Raw genomic sequence first — 22,615 nt, forward strand, 5'->3', positions numbered from 1 at the left:
AGCTGCTAACTTGACACAAATGCAGAGGGAGAGCACATTCTGAAAAGTAATCATTCTTCAAATTTGAATACATCGTACTGGCTTTCTTTACTTTTACAGAATAGCATTTTTTATCTGAATAGTTCAAAGCATTCCTCAAATAACTTGTTACATCTCACCACCCCCTCTCTGAGGCTTCTAAATATTATTTTCCTCATTGCAGAAGATGGAAAAACGGAGAAATCAGAAAAATTAAGTTGCTTTCCTAAGACCACACAGTGAGTCAGAATCAGAGTGAAGAGTAGAAGTCTCAAGTGATAACTTCTGCTGTGCCATTCCAAGTACTGGATTATATAGTTTGCCTGTGACATTCCCTACAGTGAGAAGTAAGAGCTTTCTAAAGATCTGCTGTAATTCAACCTGGAAGTTACTGGGACAGATGTGTTAATTACCGGGTGAAATTCTGTGACCTAGCTATTCAAAGGGTCAGACTAGATGGTCAGAAAGGTCTTGTCCAGTCTTAAAATATAAGAGTCATTACCACCATACAAACCCATTTGCCCTTTCTCTCCTCCCAACAAAAATCAGTAATTAGTCATGTTAAAAGCTTGCTATGAAACTGCATTTTTCAAATCTAAGGCATATTATACTGGAGGTTAACAAAAATAGCTTCAGAATTCCTGAAAAATTGACAGATTGAATCAATCAAATCCAGTTTTAATTTTATTTTGACAAAAATTCAAGCTGTGGCTGACAGCTCCTTGTAAAAACAACTTTGCTGACTGCAGTTTGAAACACATGCTATAAAACCTTGGGAACTGTATTTATAATAGCAACCTGGCTGTCTCCTAACTCTACCAGTATTATCACCATGTGTGACAATAATATATTAGGACCATACTTCAGAGCTCCTTCATTAGATTCTGACATATGGAGAAGAAAGGACAGCCTGAAAAGTAGGGAGAACATAGAGTGCAGCCTCAGCTGGCATATTTATCATCTAAATCAAGTGAAGGCTATTTATTGACTTATTGATTCTAATTCAAAATGAGAACTTAATTAAAAGTTTAGTTCATCACCACACAATTACATGGCCCTCAAGACATTTCTAGGCTAGTGAAGTGCATGCTTAATCATGTGGTATATTGGGAAGGCTGGATCTTCAGTTGTTATAAATCAGACATGAGTGGTGCCATGCTAATTTACACCATCTGGGGACAGGGCCTATTAGTTTTCTGTGCAGGAGACAGTTGTTATTGTTTTAAATAAGGGAACTACAATGTAATGTTGTCCTTTGCTGAGCAATAGCATATGTTAACTTCCCAGCAGAAGGGAAAGTAGTGATGAGAAATTTAGTCTCAGTGCCATATATACCACATATATATACCAGCCTCAGAACAGAAGTGCTCACAAACAGCATAAAGGACTGTCTGCCAAAATGTTAATACCAGACCCAGAGAAGCTGTTCAGCCTTGGAAATGTGCTGTAGTGACTCTGCTAAGAGAGATTTTGGCAGAGAACAAACTTTCCTGCCAATTGCTCCAAAGAACCATAGCATACATGTATCAGGATGCAGCAACATCTACACAGATGTGCTCCACAAGCTCTGACAATCCTTCTGGTTCTCAGCCTCCCAAGGCTGCACCTATATCTCACAGCTTGTCATGCTTCTCCCCCCCTGTGCAGCTAGTGGAACAGTTTGGTTACATAAATTGGCTTCTGAGGCTGAGGTTCTCTGAATGCAGCAAATGTAGGATTTGTCCCTGCAAGGAGGACCAGCGTCCTGGCTATATTTTCAAGCATATAATGGAGCATCCCAGGACTCTAGTTTTGAGCATTTTTCTATGTCTACATATTTTTTGAACATTTTTTCATATTTACAAATTATCAGAACTTACAGTCTAGGAATCAACTTGTGAAAGACTTCCACATGCCAGTGCAAGGTATGTTAAGGTATAGAGCTTTGGAAGACGCATAAGCTGTTCATGCAGACATACATTGTGTGTCTTCAATGACTGAAGTTCATGCTCTAAAAAAGAAGCTCAGCAAAATCACACCAAGTGATACTGTTCAGTATGAAGTCTTTGGATTGTTCAGTCTGAAGTCCACACTTTGCCTGGCATCTTTATTCCACTAACTCTTCCCATCTCTGAGCCTCCTAAAAAGGATTAGGGGAGGCTTTCTGCATATGCTCGTATTTTGGACTCTCAGCATAGGGCTTTCAGCAGTAATGTTGGGTGGGCTACTGTTAAGGAACACAAATAAATTTTACTGCACTCCCAACCTCAGGGGCTAAAATATTTTTCAGCTTCTGTGTACTGTACTTAGTCTGACTTCAACACATGAGTCAGACACCAGCAAGAAAGCAGGAATAGAAACAGTTTTCAGTCAATTCTTTGTTAGCTATGGGACTGTTATTTGCAGTTGAAAGGATGTGCACCCCTTAAGGCAGAAGGCGAAAGGTGGCTGTGTGAACAGCAAAGAATTTACCTGTTCAATCTGAAGTGAGTAAAGGTCACAGGCAAATGAGTTCAGAAGGGCACCAGACACAGCCAGGAAGCTGCATTCATGTGTATGCCACCCAGCAAAAATGAAGCATGCTCTGCAGGAAGCAGGGTGATTAACCTAACATAGGTACACATGGTTGTGTGACTGCAGTGGTGGCAGCAACAGAGCCAGATAAGAGAAGCCTTAAGTGACAGAGCTTTTGAAAACTGATACATCTGGAGGCCAAGGAGTGTCTGTGTAAGGGATCGATTGGGGGAACAGGCATTTTAATAGCTGCATAACAGGTGCACCTGCTACTACTCAATGTTCAACCAAATAGTATTTTCCAACCATTAATTGAGCACAGCCCAGAGCTGCCAAGGAGTTGTTTTCTCCATAATGCCAGATGATTGCTCTTCTGTGTTGTCTTGGACATTTCTGGAACAAGAAGACATGGACTAAGATGGACTCTACTATGCTTGGGTTGCAGTATCTCCAGCTGGCAAGGACCCCCATTTTATCCATTGCAATTAGATTAATGTTTTGTGCTTTTCTAGCACTCAGAGCTCTGAGCCATCAGAGTCTGTGGCAATAGCTGTGCGAAACTTTCTGCTGTCTCAGGATCCCACTTACTGTTGCACTAATTGTTTTTTCTCTCCCTGCTTGTGCTTTCTCCAGGGTCTGTTTTGATAGGCTGAGATCAAGCAGCCCTTTTGTGTGTGGCCATTACTGGAATAGACAGAGGCATGAGTAGGGATAAAAGACTTTGCCTTGCAGCTATGTATGCTCTTGCCATAGCTTGTAAACTGGAGTCATTTTCATTTCGCGTCTTTGCTTCTGGTATGTCTGTCTGTTTTTTCCATCCAAGAAAACAAACCATGGTTTTGCCCAGTTCCCTTTGCAGAACTTCTGGCATCTGAGAGAGAATTTCCCAGACACCTTATGAATCCCACCGAAGCCTGAAATAGAGCAGTTCAGGGCTAGTAGAGCTCGTTATAAAACTGCCATCAGCAGGCGTGTTAACAAAGCACTGCCACCAAGCAGTTTATCACTACTTTTCAGGCTTGCAGAAACTCGTTGGATGGGGAAGAGCTCATGCTAGATAAATTTTACATTGATTTCAGATAGTGTCTTAGTAGGGAGGGTAACTGAACATTACAACAATAGATGAAGGGGACAGCATGATTGACATCACTCAGAGTCTTAAGAGGCAGTTTGGATATCTTTCTAAAATATATTCTTTCGAACTGGCTTTGGCTTGAATGGTCCCTTCTGGTCAAGGAATCTGTCCAGAATGTATCATTCATTCACCTTTTTCCTTCATATGTAACAGGCAGAATAGGTCCTCAGCATGATCATCATTTGCATAAAGATAATGGTTGTAATAAAAGCTTGTGCTTCAGGGGTTTAGCTGGGTAACCACTGGGGTCAAGAAAGATTTTTGGCTCCCACTATACAATTAGCCAGATGTACTCTGGGCTCATGTTTGCTTAGTTCATCTCAAGCGCTGGAAATTGGCCATACCCAGAAACTGACTCCTCAATGGTGAACCTCACAATGGCCTGGTCCTCTCTCCAGTACCCAGGGGAAGTGGTTCACTCATGTGGTCAGACCTCAGAGCATCTCTTGCAGACTGCGAGTATTGGCTTGCTGGGTGTATCTCACCAAGCAATGCCTCATATCCAGACAATCCCCCAGTAACCTGTGAGGCTTTCAAAATGTAACAACCTGCAGTAAAGATTAAAGTAAATCCTTTGTTTCTAAACTTTTCTGTTTGCAACACAATTTCTGAAGTTGTAAATTCCTTTCTGTGTACATAACGTCATTTGGGGAAGACAATTCCAACATGGAAATATGTACAATAACTAATCAGTAGTTTCTTACAGCCTCTGGTGCTGCATTTGTATACCCTGCATAGGCATAGCCACTTTCACCCCCATGTCAGTCACTTTCAGGGACTCTGATTGAAAAAGGGGCTGCAGGTGGGTAAGCCCAGTCACAGCAGGGAGAGTCTGCAGAAGCAAAGGTGAGTTGCACCAGCCACACCCTGTGTATTAACAAGCAGCTGGAAATGCTTAGAGAAGCTGTCTGCAAGAGGTTGCAAAGCAGCCCTGCTGGGAGAATAAGAAGGTAAAGCCTCCGGTTGTCTTTGGGAGTCTTGGTTGGTGGGGTTTGTTTTATTTTGGGGAGTGGTGAAGGCAGACTGAAACTGGTAAGTCAGCTGTGAGGATAACATGACAGTCTCATGTTTGCTTTCAGGGCTGCTGTATCTTTTAGGCATCTAAGCTATGCGTTAATCCAAATTTACAACATGCTCGTGTCAGACTTATTTCTACCTTGTGGGAACCAAGAGTTATTTGTATTATGCAGATTCTTAGAGAAACTGTAATCTCTGGGCTGAGTCTTACCTGTGTGAGTAAAAAGGTAAGTATAAAGACTGTACCTAAGGATCTGCATCACCAGGCATCAGAAGGTAGATTTGATCCTTGTTTTCAAGCTCTGGTGATCTTAATGGAGCAGGAAGAAGCCTAATAAGATTTGCCAGGAGGCATTACTGAGCTCTGGTGCCTGTGGCAGCTGAATGCTGCATAAAATGTGCAACTGTTCCTATGCTGCAGAGCCCTTAGGTTGAGTCATTGGCCTTTTACTATGATTCTCTTGGCAGTAAAACTTCCATCTTTATGGCAAAGAGTCAGATTAATTTAATACAAGTGCATTTTCTAATACAGGGCTCCTGTGGCTCAGAATGGGTCTTGGTCCTGCAGCTGTGATTGTACCTATTTTCATTATTGTAAACAGTTGTTTTTAGTAGAGCTGTTCACAGGAATGCATCTGCTGCTAATCTTGTCCAGTGCTGGAAAGTTTTACTTTCAAACATTTTCTTACTCAAAGTGTGACTTCCTGTGGCTACTGCACACGTTTGGCTTTTAATAGGCTTTGGGCTATAAGCTAATTCTTTTCACCTTGTACACAGTAGCCTTCCTCCTCTTGCTCTGTTAGGAACTTCCATGAAGCCTGATCTTGATGCTTTTTTTAGTTGTTGAAAACAAGGCTAGGTAAGGGAATATACTTAATGTACTCTAAATTCATAGAGCAACAACTTGGCACAGAACAAGATCTGATTTGCAGTCTTCATTTCTTACTGCTACAGAATGCTAACAGAAACATGGTAGAAACAGGAATTATTTTATGTAAAACCAAAAATCTGTCTTGTGTAGGAAAGCTTCAAGTTTCTTAGAACCGAGTGCTGCAAGATGAATGCCTGCTCTAAAGAATTTCCTTTCAAGCCATTCTTTCAGAATTTTCATGTGTTCTTATACCATATATTTAGACAGTGCTCCTGAGCAGGGCTAGATTTATCACATTAGGGGTTTACAAAATCGCCCCCCGTTTTCTTTTTGGTAGTAACAGCAGAGCTGCCTCAGAATTTTCAAAATCTAAGTTAACAGTTTTTCAGAAAAAAAAAAAAATCTGCCAAATGCTGTGTGTTTTCAACCCCCCTGCAGAGTGCTAGAAGTCAATGCAATGTCTTTTCACTAACAAAGCCCAAAGTCTAGTTTTACTTAGAATTTTTGGATCTTTTTCTAGCTTCTTCTAGCTTCTGCTGGACCCTGGGGTTTGTGCTGTTTGAGAATCTTTTTTTTTTTCTCTCTGCCAGGAATAATAGCACCCGATTTACCCTTAAATCTGCTTTCTCTAGAACTCTCTCACCATTCAGTGACTCAGGTGTGGGGGTTTTCCCCCTTCCTTTTTGAAGGGAACAAGTATTCCAGTTACAAGCCAATTGTCTTATAACAACAGTATTCCAAATATCCGTTGATTCTTGGTCCCACCTTGCTTAGTGAAACTTATGTTGTCAGTGACGTGCCAGTGCATTACACCAGGACAGACATTTGCTCAGCAGCAGCCAATGTGGGAATTTGGGGATAATAAACTGCCTTTTACAAGCCTTGCAAAAAAATGGGAATTTTAGTTTAGGTTATATTGACTGTTAAATATGAAGTGTTACCTTTAAAACAAAATCACAGCTGGTTAGCGTTATACCAGATGCAATTCCTTTCTCTAAAAATACTTAAGTTAGGGTACAATCTTAAGAGCAAAGAGCTTACATTTGTCCAACCATTAATACAATATCCTTTAGTGAACTGTATTAATTTCAAGCATTTTAATTGGAGCTGCTGCTACCACTTCCTGCAAGGTTTGGATTTGATTGTTTGCCCCACTAACTGACTAGTGTTACAATCATCTGTAAACACGGAACATTTAGAGTTAATAAAAGGAAAACATTGAAGCTTTGATCAGGGAAAAAGAAGGAGGTGGGGTTTGGTTTTCCATTTCTTCTTCATGATTTTACAGTTTATTAGCACCAGGTTAAACAAGCTAATGGGTTCAAATTATAACAAAATAATTGCAGTGGTTTATAGAGTGACTATGAAATATCCCCCCTCCCCTTTTTAACCTTTCATCTTAGTCTCATTCTTATCTGTGGACTGCCCCTTTTCCCTCCTCTTCCCCTTCACCTGAAAAATAACCGGAAAATACAGTTTATGTTATAGCTGTACACATTTCTAGGATTTTTTTAATACATCCCCAGAAGAAAGTGGATGAACAAATACAATTATTTCTGGCAGTTGTAAAGCATTTGCTTAACACTGGCTAAGTCTCCAATAACTAGCAGAAGATTATACATGCAAATCTAATTTTCTTGCTAACTTAAGTCTCTCTTGGGGAAACTTGGTGGCTGCCTGCAAACGTTTTCCCTGAATCAGGAGTATTGGCAAAGATGTGTTATGTTGCTAAAAGTATATAATGTAAAAAGTGAACTAAAAAATTGAAGAAGATTTAGAAAGTAGGAGGAGATGGAAAAGGGAAGTACTATAAAGGAAAGGGCATCTATAAAGACAGAGGGGTCTAAGCCTTTTACAATAGAGGCAGTCTGAAATAACCATGGTTTCTTCTTCGAGTCGTGAGAATAGCTATTTTCTTGTTTAAAAGCTTAAAGAGCTATTAAGTTGGGCAAATCACTGGTAAAACAGCTGGAAATGTAAATAGCAATTTAAACAGTCCATTGCCCCTCAATCCAAATGTGGAATGTGCAGATCTACTTCAAAAAAGTTCCTCTGGTTTTATTATATTGTCAACGGTAAGAGGATTGAGTAGGCACCCTTTCTCTGTGAACTGAATGGAGATGGTGTGCTTTATTTAGAAAATCTACGTGTTTATTTTTTTCCTTTTTTTTTTTGTTTCCTCCCTTTTTTCTTTTTTCCTTGTTCTCAATTTTATTTTTTATTTTTTTAATATTTTTTTTTCCAAGTGATCAGACGTGTCTCTAATTTTCACACCATTCTCCCTTAGAGACCTCCTTCAATTGCACCATTCTTTCATTATGTGGAACTAATGAAGTGCTCTGCAACCTTTAGGTCTCCAAAGAATCCATTCCATTGCTCTAGGAATATAGTCCTTAAATAAAACATGTTTCATTGGCTGACTTCAAAACACTGTTCTTAAGGGGGGGAGAAAAGGGGGGATAAATAATTGGCCTGGAATCACTGTGTGAAAAAAAAAAAAAAGAAATTACATCGGACAATGCTTTTAAATTATAGTTACAGTCAAAGGATACATTCAGCAATGGCAGTGTTGTTCTTATTCTAGTGAGTTGCCAAAATTGGAATATACTTTTTTGAACTCCCAAATTACAAATCTTTTTGTGAGTATTGTCTTTTTCAGTGCCTGCCTTCTACTGAAAACTAATGGGGTTTGTGGTGCAAAAAATAATGCAATGTCAGATCAATAAGGCTAATAAGTCAGCAGCTGAGTTTGAAGGCTGGCTGCCTTGGGTGTCTTAAGAATAACACCTAACATTTTATACATTGCTTTTCATCTTCAAAGTACCCACCAAACACTAAGTCAGTCATGTGGCTTGTTTATTCAGCCTGTGAAAGCATAGATCTATATTATCCATGATGTATCAGATGCCTTATTCTCCCATGAATATTTGTGGGTATGAATGCAACTTATTTTTGTTTGCTGTTAGGAACCTTGTAGTTCATAATGGCATAGCTATTTGAAATTTGTCAAAGTCTCTTCTTTTTCTAAGCAATGTCTGCCCTCTGGCATTTTTAATTGATTTGCCTTTCTTTAAAGCTTTTCATTGGTTTGAGCCCTGTTTGCCTTCCCCTGTCCTAAAATAAATATCCTTACAAGCAAAATGTGCTCTCTCATAATATTCTTGTCTGCAAAGTCTGCCTTTAAATTAAAAAAAAAAAGGAAAAAAAATAAAAAATAAAGGGATACAACAAAGGGGGAAATAGAGCTGTAGTTCAACATAAGATTGCTTGTATATGTCAAGCTTGTATCTGAACACAGAAATGTAAACATTTCATTTTTATTAGTATTCATTTCCTTTAGCATTTCTTATCTTCTGCTTAATTTTATTTGATGCTTGATCTAATTTGTAACATTTTGGATTTTGTCATTGGTAAACTGAAATAACACTATCAGCATGATTATTGTTATAGTACTGGCATGAGAAATTTGCTGGCTTTATTTCAGTGAAAACTAGAACAAACTGTAATGTCTGTCTTTGTCAAACAATTTATAGAAACTGTTGTAATCATCTATTTTTGAGTGAAAGTATTTCTTGGAGCATAACTATTCTACAAACCCCAGGACTTATCCCAAATTTCTAGTCTAAAAATAACCTATTTAAGCTCCTTTGAACAGATTAGAAGACAAACCAGTCCTTAAGCAACATAGAGCTTTAGTTTTTGGCTGGCTGAGAAGTTACAGTCTTCAATTAGCTCCCACCATATCTTGGTAGGACAATGTTTTGCAGCACTGAAAACTGGAGCAGGAGTCAGGAGTATGGACTCGGTTTTGCCAAGGTCATTAGTAGCAATAGTTATCTGATTGTGGATACTTTTGAGTAGCCTGATAGCAAACATGTGTGGACCTTACAGTTGCTGTCTTAAGCCATTCTGAGTTGTATAATGGAGACACCTGAAATTCATTTGGAAGTCTCAGCTCCGAAGCTATTTCTGAGTTTCCAAACTTCCCATATGAACCTCAGAATTGTTTAACTGCTCCGTATGTTCTTTCCCTTATCTCTTGTTTAACTGCTCTGTATGTTCTTTCCCTTATCTTTACTAGGGAAGCATAATACTTCCCTTTTCTGTGTTATGAAACCTAATTCATTAATGTTTATCAATGTCTTTGTGCAGAAAAGAGTTGTATAGTACTGGACTATTCATAAATAATTTTTGAAATTGCAAATTGGAAACCTGCTGGAGTTTCTATAGCTTCGTATGAGCCATTCTTCAGCTGTATCCTGCTAGTTCCTAGCAGGATAGAACTTTTTGTGACTTTGGTGCCTAGAGAGGAATTTCCTATTGTGCTTCTTTCCCAAACAGTGTAGGTAGTCCTAGGCTGACAAGCTGTGGTTGGCAAGCAATGGGAACATGAAGTGGTGGACAGATGATTGGCTGGCACAGCTGAAAGTGCTTGCAGTTGTTGCCTGGCTGCTTGTGGTATCCTTCCTCTACAGGTGCAGTTTCGTGGGTTCTACTACACCTCCATTGTGTGCAATTTGAACTAGGTCATGCAATGCAAGCTTCTCACAGGACTGACACTACTGGTTTGCAGTCTGCAGAGTTGTTCATCTTGCTGCTTAGATCTGGCAGGGTTTGGACACCCTTGATGCAAACCTGAGTGTATAACTGAGGGCTGAATGAAGTCAGTAGGAAGTTGTACAGCTTTCTGAGTTGTTGGGTTGGATGTGCAGAGGTAGAAAGCAGATGAGAATTGAGACCTTGTTTTGAACATTTGATCACCTGCTAGCTGAAGGCCAAATGTACAGGAAAAGCTGTAGAAGGTAGATATTGTCATGTTCAGTGTCAGGTCAATAAACATGTAGATTAAGTTATCTACTTCTAGGTGTAAAGAGAGAAACCTGAGATGCTGTGTTTAAAGAATGTTCTGAACATCAACAAGGTCTTACATATGATATCTGCAGTCTTGGTCTTGACCCATATAGATATTTACATACACCTGATCTGCCCTTTTTGGAGTCCAATGGTTGTTTACATTCACTTGGTAATTGGTGGGACGAGTATTGATTCTTACTTCTGCTTCTACTGTAGGTATTTTATTGAAATTAATTCAAAATGATTTTAGATGTGTAATTAAAGCATGATCAGTTGAAATATGATGAGAGTCTGTCTAGGACTTCTCAAACAGTCAGTAGCTTCTGCTTCCTGTATTTTCACTTGATGAGGATATGCATGTTTTCCTGATGAGCTTTCTGAGCACACCTTTGTGAACCACTTACCATCCTGTTCTCTTCTGTAAGCTTCTTTTACTGTAATTTAGTATACCTGTGTTAATCCAATCCATCTCTAATGATATAAGAATGCAAACAAACTACAACATTATTAATGGGTCCAAACTGTGCATTTTATATTGTTTGAAAAGAGAAGCAATAAGCATATGAGACCAAATCCTGCCATATTTATTCATACAGCTAGGCCCATTCAGTTGAACAGGATAATATGCTGGATTAAGGTGAGTGGAATTTTACCCGTTATATATCAAGGCCTCCTGAGGATGCTGCATTTAATTCTATTTCATAATCTTCTCTTTTATTTGCCATTTCACACCACCTGAAACTGCAGCTGCCTTTCAGGAATTGAGTTAGTTTGAGCTTCAGCTTTCTCATAGGTAGCTTAGTGCACTAAAGCATTGGCTTCTCTGGAGAGCCCTTAGGGAGAAGAACTCATTTAGTAGAAAATGGTAATACGGTTTTCCAAATGGTTCTGGAATTGTCACTGTATATTTGGATTGGATGATGTATTTTAAAAGCCCCTGCAAGTATGTAACCACGCAGGCTGTGCTTTAAGGATGAAGTAGGCTACTGGGTGACCATAAGTCCTGTTCCTATAAAGATAATTACTGGGAAAACATGTAAGTGAGATAACAATTCTACCATAGAGAAGCAGCAGGCTTTCAGTATGAGGGTTTGTGGAGGGATGTTCACTTTCTATGCTGGAGAAGGATTACTGCTGTGTCCTTCACAGCAGTATTGGGAAAAGGGGCTGATGAGCATGGCCCATGAGCCCTGGACTCCCTGACAGCAACTCTAATTGCACCTGCAGTAAGAGTACGACTCTGAAATACAATCTTGGAACTTGGGGAAAATATCATAGAAGGAATGAAAATGTGCTGACCTTTTGTTTTGATAAACTCCCTTTAAACTCGGGCTGTAAGATCTGCAAATATCATCACCCATGGGTGTATAGACTTTTCTAATTTCTTTTTCTTTTTTTCTTTCTTTTTTTTTTTTTTTTTTTTTTGAGGAGGAGGAGGAGACATTGCTTAATGTTGTTTAAAAGTGTGAGGCAGTAATTTGAGCTTGGGTATTTTCTGTGACATTTTTCTCTCTTGGAAGTTTCTCTTAAACCACTAGTTGCATGCCATGCAATTTGTCTGGTGTGTTGAGAAGCACAGGATGATTCTACTCCAAACATGGGTTTTGCCTATTGCTGCATAGTTGTGTGGGAGCTGAATTTTGCTTGTAGTGTACCCATATGCACACAACGGTATAGAATAGAATCATAGAATAGTTATGGTTGGAAAGGACCGTAAGATCATCTAGTTCCAACTCCCCTGCCATGGGCAGGGACACCTCACACTAAACCTTGTCATTCAAGGCTCTGTCCAACCTGCCCTTGAACACCACCAGGGATGGAGCATTCATAGCTTCCCTGGGCAACCCATTCCAGTGCCTCACCACCCTCACAGTAAGGAACTTCTTCCTTATATCCAACCTAAACTTCCCCTGTTTAAGCTTTAACCTGTTGCCCCTTGTCCTATCACTACAGTCCCTAATGAAGAGGCCCTCCCCAGCATCCCTGTAGCCTGCCTTCAGATACTGGAAGGCTGCTATGAAGTCTCCACGCAGCTTTCTCTTCTCCAGGCTGAACAGCCCCAACTTTCTCAGCCTATCTTCATACAGGAGGTGCTCCAGTCACCTGATCATTCTCGTGGCCTCCTCTGGACTTGTTCAACAGTTCCATGTCCTTTCTATGTTGAAGACACCAGACCTGCACACAATACTCCAAGTGAGGTCTCACAAGAGCAGAGTAGAGGGGCAGGATCACCTCCTTTGACCTGCTGGTCACGCTCCTTTTGATGCAGCCCAGGATACGGTTGGCTTTCTGGGTTGTGAGCACACACTGAAGCCGGCTCATGTTCATTTTCTCATCGACCAACACCCCCAAGTCCTTCTCCACAGGGCTGCTCTGAATCTCTTCTTTGCCCAACCTGTAGCTGTGCCTGGGATTGCTCTGACCCAGGTGTAGGACCTTGCACTTGGCATGGTTAAACTCCATGAGGTTGGCATCAGCCCACCTCACAAGTGTGTCAAGTTCCCTCTGGATGGCATTCCTTCCCTCCATCGTATCAACTGAGCCACACAGCTTGGTGTCATCAGCAAACTTGCTGAGGGTGCACTCAGTCCCACTGTCCATGTCACTGACAAAGATGTTGAACAAGACCGGTCCCAACACCGATCCCTGAGGGACACCACTTCTTACTCGTTATTCTTAGGTCTAGCTTTTTTTGTTTACTTTGGTTAGTCTTTCAGACTAAAACATGCTCAACTTCCCTGGGTAATGGTCGCAATAGTTCTCAGCATCCTATGTTTGAATATCTAAAAATGTGGGGAACGCAGTTTGTCCTTCCATAAAAGAATCTGCTCAATTTTCTTAAAAGTTAAATGATATTCTGGTAGTTTAAAAAGCTTCATCCAAGTATTTTAAAATTCCTATTGTGAGATTAAAAAGCTGTTTTTTGTGTTATTTTCCTTCTCTCTTGAAGGTCAGTAAGAAATATCTTCTCCCTGGTTTGAGCACTTCTCTCTTCAGAAGCACTATTCTGTTTACTGGGAAGTGGTTGAAACTTTTTATCTTTCTCAATCCTTGGCTTATCTGAGCATAGCTAGAGATGGTAACAGAGTCGCTTACTACAGGGTTGTAGAAGACCTTGCTGTTCTCATTTTGAACCTTTGACCATCTTGCGGTGCTGCTCTGCTAGTCTTTCCTCATCAGGTGAACACCACAGTTCTCATGCTACGAGACTATTGTCCTAATTTTCCGTGGCCATCTATCAGATACACACTTGTCTTTCCAGGTGACAGCTGGGGTATTTTATATTCATTTATCACAGCTGCAGGAGCCTAGGCTACAGTCAAAGCAGGGGAGAGGCAGGCTCCTTGATCAGTGCCAATCTCAGTCCAGCTGTGTTGGATTAACAGAATAACTGGATTAAAATGTTTTTAATTGCAGTACAAAGAATTACACATATTTCAATATAGGCACCTACTTTGGAATAAAACTTTACTTGGTCAACACAGATTTTGTCTCAGATAAAAGTTGTTACTGGTAATAGACCAGGCTTACTAGATAAAGTCAGGGCTTGATCTGTGGCAATGGGCTTTTATGATATGGATCATATAATGTGTACTAAAGATTGCAGCTAAACAAGGTGATAATTACATATAGGCACTTGCACTAAAATAAGATGTTGTAATTTAACCCCAGCCACCAACCAAGTACCAAGCAGCCACTCACTGCTGCTCACTGTGGGATGGGGAGGAGAACTGGAAAAAGGTGAACCAGAATATAAGCATATTGGGTTTAGAAAATCTGTATGGAAGTCTCCACCATTATGTAGCTCCCCACTACATAGCTAGCTAGGACTCGAGTTGGTAAAGAAATTGATGCTCTGGTTTGGTCCTTCCAGATCTTTCTAATAGAAGAGTTTTTCTCCCTGCAGTATATTGTAATATATTGAATGGATAATGCAACACAAAATTATGTCATTTCAGCAGCATTGGACACTTGTTGTAGTACAGCAAATTAAAGTCTTGAGAGTAGCTTTGGCACTGTGGGCCTCTCTGAAGAACACAGAATTGCAAATTGGTACAGAAATCTCCCTCTAGCTCTCGGTGGCAAGATAGGTGGGTGAGGAATGCGAGGACAATTGCAGGAGCAGGCTGCATTACAGATGTTTTCCTTTCCTGTCTGTATGAAGGTGTCCTGAGAAACAAACTTGTATTGTTTGTGGAGTCAGGAAAGATTTTGATTAAAGAACTTGTGTTGGAATTTTCCTAGAGTCTTCTTGCTACTGTTAATGTTTAAACTGAAATATTTTGGGTTTAGGAAAGGTTTGAAAGAACTGATGCAGCAGTCTTAATGGATCTTACCATGCCTTGTCAAGGTGTCCTGCCAACTCACCCACCTCTACAGCTGGTCTGCCAGGCTGCAGTTGAAATTTGCAGCCTCTGGAAGTCTTGGAATGGTGGGGTTTTATTTGTGGGGTAGGCAGGGCTCTGAATTGGAAAAAAAAAGAAAATAAATTCCACAATATTAAATCCTCTGTGAAGCTGAATCAGCTTTTTTCTCTGAACTGCTGTCATGGTATGTTCTATAGAGCAGAGTTTTGCCAATGTGGATTAGAGCCATGTTATTCCCCACATCTGGTTTTAAGCTAAGATGAAGGATAAAGGGACTTGTGAGTGGAGGCTGTGGCCCCTTCTCTTTATCTTGCAGTATACGACTCTGAGCCTGCTGAGACAGTCTTTGCAGAAGTCTCTGTATTGGGTATGGTCCTGCTGATGAGTATGTACATGCTTCTGTGTATCTTGCATGTTCAGAGCCTTGATTAGACTGGGAAAGCACACAGATAACTGACTGCAGCTCGTGGGTAACAGTATGAAAGGGAACAGCAGAAAGTACCTCTGTTTGAATGCCCTAATCAGGGCTTTGAAGAAGAAATCAGAGCCAGATGTAGCTATTTTTGAAGGACAGGTTCACTTTAAAACAGCTTATTATGTCTCCCAAAACAACCCAAAAGCTTTCTTATCTGTTGGGTTGCTACAGTTCTTGTTGCTGTTCTGTGCAGTCAGAGCAGTAAATGACTGTATAGGATTTAGCATTAGAAGTGACTGGCATAAACCTAAAATACCCAAGACAGTACTTCCTTTGGAGTTTCTTGGTATTTTTAGACTGTGGAAACTTGGGAGTTCAAGAGGATAGTGTGTTAAGCAGCAGCTACAGACATTTCTTTGCAATCATAATAATTAGTGAAATTCATTAGGAGAGTAACTGAGCTGCCAATGATAAGAATATAATGGTAAGTACTTGGTACCAGATCAGGAGCCAGAATTTGTACTAGCATAAATTCACTGCTTTGAAGGTTTCTATGGAGGAGTCACCGAGTTAAGATTCTGATCATACTCTGATCTAAAGTTAGTGGATAACAAAGAGTAATTAGATCCTACTCATTTCATCCCCTTTGTAGTCAGGATAGAATTCAATGGCAGCATTTTTAGCACCTCCTACATCTTTCTGTGAAGTTCAGGTAAATACACAGTGGCTTAACTTCCGTCAGCTGGTATAGATGGGATCATGTTCTCACCATCTATTCTCTTTCTCTATAATGTCTACTGGCACAGAAATTGAAGGTTGCCCATTGCTTATTCGTCCTATTTTAGTTTTGTTTGTTTGTTGAGAGAGGGGTTGGGTTGGGGGTTTTGTTGTTGCTTTTGTCTGTTTGGGGGTTTGTGGGGTTTTTTGCCTTGATATTTATCTTCTGGCTTCCTTATGCCTTCACTTCCTAAAACCAATCCATTTCAGAATGCTGTTACTTGTCTGTTTGTGAGCAAAAACACACATCACCACCTCTAAAAGCATTTTGGCAACAGAGTTTAACAGGACTTTCAGAAAGGTATGTGTTTCAGTTGCATGTTTCCTCAGGTCCCTGCCCTCTTTTTCCATTTGCTGTGGTGTAATCTCATGACAGATAGTACATACAACCTTGCTTTGTACAATTTCCCTTGCAGCTTTCATAGGTGTCCCTTATTCATTTTAAGGCAGACTACTGTAACCAGTCTTCTGCATAATGCAGGTCATGAAGTTTTACCCAACTCTATGCATCAAATCCTCCTTCACCTCTTTGAGATGTAACCTTCATCCTTGTAAAACATGCCTAATTTCACCAAAGCTATTTGATAGATATTCCTTCTTAACTGTTAACAGCCACTGCTATGTAATTCCCCACCCACTCTGAGGGAAAAGAAAAACTCTCCTCCTCCCAGACACCAAGTTTTCTTGTACAAAGCTTCTATTATGGATTATGGTAGATGACTTTGTTGTTGTTCTTTTTTTTTTTTTTTCCTATGTACAAATAATTTAAATTCTTCAGCTGCATGCAGATATGTAACTTCTGGGAAATTTAAATGCTGGAAAGAAGTAACATAGCATTGAGCATGTGGTGCTGTGCATCTCCACTGCCTCTAGTTTCAAAAGCTTCCCCTAAGTGTGTGCAGAAATTCAATATAGTCTATATTGTTTTGAAGAGCTGTTTTTACATTGCTTCTTTCATCTTAATAGAAAAGATTTAAATAAAGTTTGGAGATACATAGTTCAAAGTATATATGCTCCCTGCACAGATTCTGTCATATGGCCTCCTTGTCCCCTATCCAATGGAGCCAGGTTTCACTCGCTTTCACTCACTACTTTTTCATACTACACTTCAGAAAAAGAGAAGAACTTAAGTTAAATAAAAGGATTCTCATGTTAGGGTTTATATGTTTTAGTGGCTTCATGAGCATCCTAATTGGAGAGAGAGATGAAATAAGTTTAGTATGTTATTTTGTAAGGTGTTGTATTAATACAGTGATAGGCAAGGCCTGCTTTGGTGGGCTTGCCCTGTACATGGCCAAGATGGACAGAAGGAAGAAAGGGAAGCAGAAACACAGCGGTACAGCATTTTACTCAAGTTTGCACAGCCTGACCAGTGATTGCTGTGACTCCTAGCCTTGTCTGTAGCTTTTATTGCCTCCTGAGACATCATTGGTGTTCATAAACAGCAAACTGGAAAACCACGTAATTCTGCAGATGCTGTTCTGTCTTCTCAAAGTATTTTTGTAATGGTGCATGTCTGTGAGAGGTGTTCTGAGGGTGAGGCTACTGTTCTGCAACCATGCTTCTACTTATGTCCTTGGTCTTCCCAATATGTAGGTGTTTGTGGACTTTCTACTCTGTAAAGAGATGAGTCCTAATAAACTCATTATTATTTTATTGGAATATTTCCTGAAAGCTTTAAAGACACTGGTATGGAAGAACATTTAAAGCCCATGCAATCCATTAACATGCAGGATGTTGCTGCAGGATGCCCAGAGGTTTTCAAGCAGAGTTCAGGTACATTGGCAGAGAGCTAAAACAACAGCGGTGGTTCCCAGGCAGCTCCTCCACCTTCAATTCAAGTAGCTCTTGCTTACCCTGGTTATACAGAGCAGGTTTACAGTCATGACTCTGGCTCTTAGTTTCCACATTACCAGATGCTGCTTGGTCATTAGTTCCAATATTAAATTTCCATGGAAGCATCTGTGCAATTGATGTAGGAATGATGTTAGATGATAAGCGAGCACAGAAGCATAATTACAAGTAGAAAAGGTGAAAGTCTGCAATGATCCCTTTTCTAGGACATGGCCCCTGGCAAGAACAACTGTTGAAAAGACCCTCTGGAAATATTCAGCCTGCTACTGAAGATCATATTCCTTCTTCTGTGTGATGATCCTGATTCAGGTTCAGGCCCTCTTTTGGAAAGCATTGTACTACTGTATTTCCTTATGTTCTGTCAGTCAGAATCTTGGTTTTAGAAAAGTGAGCTTGCTAGAAGATGAGCACCTGATGTAAAGGGTCTTTAGCTTTCAGTTACATGCCACCCTTGGAGTACTCAAGGGCATATATAGACAGTGTGTTATTTGGATCAAGGTGACTCCTTTTCTTGAGTGTCATACAGGTAGTGTTAGTACTGTGCTGATAATAAATGCATAGAATCAGGGAAGACAAAAAGCACAAGTGTACTGATTTCTGTAAGAGTAACATAACAGATGCAATTAACATGACACAGTTTATGCTAGAGAGCAGCTCACCAAGGCAGTTGGAGTGTTTTGGTGCTTCAGCAAACCTTTTTATTACATTGTGACTTTTTTAAAAGGTTGAGATAGTTCATTTTTACACATTTCTAATGAGTTCCTTTATGGAAAATAAACTTTTTGGACAATTTATCCCATGGTAAATTGCAGGATGATTTTATTAAATGGAATGTCAAGGCAAATTATGAAATATATATTTAAAAAAAATAGGCGGCTTAGCCTTATTTTTCACCTAAGTTAAAAACCTCACACTTACAAAGCCTTTGAAAACAAGAGCCTTTTCAGAACGGTCGGCGTGTGGTCTTAACAAGGTAAAGATCACCGTGCCAGGGGATACAACTATGAGGATGACCGTCGCTCTCCTACAGCATACCACAAAACTCACTAGGTGGAGCTCTAAGGTACCAGGTAATCTCTCTGGGGACCTACATGGGAGAAACGCTCAGTGTATTCATGGGAGGACTCGAGCGTGGAATTCACACTGCACCTCAGCGTAGTCACACAAAAATATGGGACGGGAATTAAAATAATAATACCCCTGCCCCACCACTGAAGGATTAAGAACGAGAATGCTCAGAGCAGAGGTCTAAACATTCAGAAAGCAAACAGCTTCTGTGCTGTGCACTAGTTCCTTAGTTCTAGGAAGGAAAGAGAGTGGCATGTACTTTCACTGACCAAGCAGCTGGGCTGAGCAACTTCCTTTACATTTCCTTCCCTTCCCTTCCGGCTGAAATGTAATGAATAGTGCTACTCTATGGGCAAGTGTGTTGTACTGAAACAGGCAAACTTTGGGGAAGAACTTGACAAAAGGAGACATCTAAGGCTATGGTGGGATGTATTACCCAGAAGACAAGTGTATGTCACATGCATCAACAATCTTGCTGTGGAGTTAGGAGTTAAAATAACCTAAAGAACAAGAGGCAATGGTCTCAAGCTGTGTCAGGGGAGGTTTAGGCTGGGTATTAGGAAAAACTTCTTCACCAAAAGGGTGATCAGGTATTGAATCGCTGTCCCTGGAAGCGTTCAAAACCCATGTAGATGTCACTGAGGGCCTCATGGTTTAATGGTGGTCCTGGCAGTCCTGGGGTCATGGTTGGACTTGATCTTAAAGGCCTTTTCCAACCAAGTTGATCCTGCAATGTCAGAGGGTGGGCATCTACGAAAAGTGTGAAGTGAATAGGGGTGCAAGGTCATAATGAGGAACACCTGCAAGCTATGTCAGTGCTTTAAAAACCATCAGTGTGCAGGACTTCAGGGTTATGCAACTGTCTCTGAGGGGGTAAATTTTCATGTTTAGGTTTAAAACAGTAAGATATTTCTGCTTCCGAGTGATGGTGACTTTCGCACTCGTAAATTCGTATCTGCAGCAAGAGCAGTTTACAGCTTCCCTGATGATTGTGGGGAGAAGGCCTGGCCCAGGCCAGGACACAGTCACAGGCGGAGACTCGGGTGCAGCGAGGTTTGGGGAAGGCTCTGGCTAGGGCAAGCACTTCCAGCAGCCAGGCGTCTAGTCATGATGCGAAGGGAGTGGGGACGGCCGCGCTCCTAGGAGTTAGTTAAGGCTGAGAGGAAGGGGGGGGACGGGGGACGGACGGGGCGTTTTCCTTTAGTCTGAACCTAGTGAGGGTGAGAAATCCCTCTCAACGGTTGTCAAGGAGATGGGCGGCCGGGTCGGCCGGACTGTCTGCCCTCAGAGCCCGCAGATAGGGGTGGGGGAACCATTTCCTGGTGGCCCCCTGCGAAGGGCACTGAGAAGGAGATGCGACCCCCTCCTGCCTCCCAGAGCCGCTCCCGGCCGCGGGGGGGCGCCCTCCGGGGTAGGGGAAGAGCATAACGGTCCGCACGCGCGCCCCAGTCCCTGAGGGGAGCAAAGCTGGAGCAGCCGAGGGCGCCCGGGGCCGGAGCCCGGTGAGGCCGGTCTGCAGGCTTCCTACCTGCTGGGAGATGTAAGGGGGGCGCGGGTGTCACGCCGGTAGGCACCTAACAGACATCTCTTGGGGCGGTAAGAGTTCGACCGCCTCACCCACCGCCCCCACTCCGGCGGCGGCGGGGCTCAGGGGCAGTCTCGGGGGCGGTGGGAACGGCTCGGCCCGCCCCGGCCCGCCTCCGCCGCGGGAGCCCCGGCGAATCAGCGGGGCGCTGTCAAGGCGTCAGCGCCGGCGGCTCCGCGCGGCTGGCCCCGAGCGCGTCCCTTATCGCAGACAGGCACCGGGGGCCGGGGATCGCATCTTTATCATGGGCACTGTTTGCTTTTCGCGGCGCTGCTGTTTGCTCTTTGCTCTCGCCTGGGCCGGCAGGTTGGCAGGAGGCAGCGGGGGCGCAGGTAAGAGGGGACTTCTCTCCGGGGAGCACCGTGTTTGTCCGCTCTCCCCTCCCTGGTGTAAGGTGCCGAGGGGGAGGTTACTTCTTGCTGCTGGTAGCGCTGGGGGTGTTGGAAGTTGCGGTGGAGCGGCGTTCTCTCGCGTGTTTGACGCTACCGGAGCCAAGGGACGTCTGGAGGGAAGGACGGGGAAAGAAAAGTTACTTTCCTTGAGTGCCCAGAAGGTACTGTGTGCTGAATCCCAGGGACTCCGCAGGGGAAGCGTTGGCTGTTCTCTCTTCACAGGTTTTCCCTGTCTGCGCATTAACCCAAAGAACTAGCGTTTCTTCACAGACGCGCTCCTATCTCTTACATAGCAGTAATGGTATTAAGTCTTTGCTATGGTATTTAAGAAAAAAATCCAAACCAGCATAAACACCCCCAAGCCCCCATCTGTCTAGGAATTTTGTAAGCCTAAAGTAATTTCTTAAAGATGTGTATGCAGTCTCTGAAGTTGTGCTAGAAGAAATCCTTTAAGGTAAAGTAGTGGTGGGGGAAAAAGGGGGCAGTGGAAAATCTCCCTCAGATACATAAGTTTAAATGCAACAAAATGAACAAGGTCAGCGTCGAAGTTCTTAAAGTCTAAGCAATGCAGTGTGAGATGTGGAGCAGAGCAGGGGCTCATATTTGGTTTTGCCCTTTCATTTGACTCATTGGCATTCACGTCTGACTCCCAGGCATCCTCTGGTTGCTGTGAAATGTCCCCCTTGGCTCAATGTAGTTTGAATTTTTGACGGCATTATAAAGAGTCCAGCTGTCACTTTCGCTGATCTTGATGGGAGATGGGTGCTGGTTTAATGAGTCAAAAGTATAAACCAAAACATAAAAAAAAAAAAAACACAACCAACCAACCAACTCAAACCTTTTCATTTTGTGCTTGACCAGATCTGTGTCTGATCCGGGCAAGATCCGCAGACCCCTAAACTAATTTGCGTAAATCATAGCTAGACCTGAACCGGCTCAGAGGTTAAAATAAACGGAAAAGAAATGAGGAAACATTACAGCAGCCCTGCGTTTCTCCAAAAAAAAATATGACGCCCTGCGTTCTGTACCCCTCTTGCTTAAAAAGATTAAAAAAAAATACATATATATGTAACAACAATACAGAATGCAGGCAGCTCTCTTGGTGGGGTCCTCGAGATGCCCCCCTCGGAGCCGTCCTGGTCCGCACCTCTTGGAGCAGTCCTCTGCTGTGTGCCATGGCACCGTGTCTGATTATTCTTCCTCTTTAAATAGCCTTCTCCAGTCCCCGGTGACTTTGAAGGATCCGGGTGTTATCACTGGAGATGGCTGAGTGAGCACTTCTGAAACAATTAGCGTTGGGATTTCAAGCTAACAATAAAACTGTTTTCACTTTGGTGCCCCTTTTTTGAGGATCTGTTAATCTAATTGGCATGAAACCAACTGCACGTCTCTCAATGGATGCCCCCTTTTCTCTCTGCTCTCCTTCCTTCCCCCCTCCGCAGTACCCCTCTCTCCTGAATACTTCCTAAAAGTAAAACGGAGGCTGTGCTGTGTGCTGCACTGCTCGTTGTTACCGGCTGCTAGCCCGCCCCTCCTGGGCAGAGCGCTCCCCTCCCTGCCCTCTCCCGCGACCCCCAGATGTGAGGAAATCATTGCGAGGTGCGTTACTGACACGACGGCCGCGGCTGACAGCGGCGGCTTGGCCCGGCCCGACCCGGCCGGACTCCCCGAGGCAGTCCCGGCCTCTGGCAGCAGCGGCCCCACCGCAGCCCCTTGCGTAGGGGGCTGCGGGTGACTGAGGTGGCCGGGACCATCTGTGGGGAGCGAGG

The 22,615-nt window shown here is 42.3% G+C and overlaps 1 protein-coding gene and 1 long non-coding RNA gene across 4 annotated transcripts in view; one reads left to right on the forward strand and one right to left on the reverse strand.

Moving 5' to 3' along the window:
* Window positions 1-2: 2 nt before the first annotated feature.
* Window positions 3-20,527, reverse strand: LOC133215339 (uncharacterized). The gene is made up of 3 exons (XR_009726388.1): window positions 20,398-20,527; window positions 6,926-6,986; window positions 3-2,008 (listed from the first exon to the last, which is right to left on the reverse strand). It is a non-coding gene; the product is annotated as an uncharacterized LOC133215339 (long non-coding RNA).
* A 71-nt stretch (window positions 20,528-20,598) lies between these two features.
* SCUBE1 (signal peptide, CUB domain and EGF like domain containing 1) overlaps window positions 20,599-22,615 on the forward strand; it is a 214,748-nt gene continuing 212,731 nt past the window's right edge. For all 3 annotated transcript variants that reach the window (XM_061359341.1, XM_061359320.1, XM_061359330.1), the window contains exon 1: window positions 20,599-20,786. In XM_061359341.1, the coding sequence (XP_061215325.1) occupies window positions 20,699-20,786 (88 nt within the window). In that variant the 5' untranslated portion in view covers window positions 20,599-20,698. The remainder of the gene's footprint in view (window positions 20,787-22,615) is intronic.

Source organism: Neopsephotus bourkii, unplaced genomic scaffold, assembly GCF_033783945.1.
Source record: "Neopsephotus bourkii isolate Nb327-2 ecotype Australia unplaced genomic scaffold, CSIRO-AGI_Nbou_v1 NB_107, whole genome shotgun sequence".
NCBI lineage: Eukaryota > Metazoa > Chordata > Aves > Psittaciformes > Psittacidae > Neopsephotus > Neopsephotus bourkii.